This window comes from Penaeus monodon, chromosome 19 (genome assembly GCF_015228065.2).
Source record: "Penaeus monodon isolate SGIC_2016 chromosome 19, NSTDA_Pmon_1, whole genome shotgun sequence".
NCBI lineage: Eukaryota > Metazoa > Arthropoda > Malacostraca > Decapoda > Penaeidae > Penaeus > Penaeus monodon.
Window position 1 is genome coordinate 12,920,844 of NC_051404.1, and position 259 is coordinate 12,921,102.

The 259-nt window shown below is 35.5% G+C and overlaps 1 protein-coding gene across 1 annotated transcript in view; it reads right to left on the reverse strand.

Annotated features, from left to right (window-relative positions):
• Positions 1–253, reverse strand: part of LOC119585062 — a gene marked incomplete in the record, with an annotated part of 1,262 nt that extends 1,009 nt beyond the window's left edge. Inside the window, 1 exon segment of the mRNA XM_037933679.1 lies at positions 1–253. Within this exon segment, the coding sequence (XP_037789607.1) occupies positions 1–149 (149 nt within the window).
• Between the last annotated feature and the right edge of the window lie 6 nt (positions 254–259).

Genomic DNA, 259 nt, shown 5'->3' on the forward strand with positions numbered 1-259 from the left:
AGTTCTGCCATAAAAGCGTACACATTGTTTAGACTTAAGTTTAATTCATTCACTTCATTCTGTAAGACATGCATTTCTGCCACAGTATCTTTCTTACCTTCCTTCTCATCTACACCTGTTTCATCTCTATGCAGATTCTCAGAACTCATTTTGACAAAACAACTTAACTTAAAGAATTTCAAACAGTGTTATCTAATATCTCTTCTCTCAGTACATTACTGATCATATCCCACATTAGCTGCCACATGTATTGCGCCCA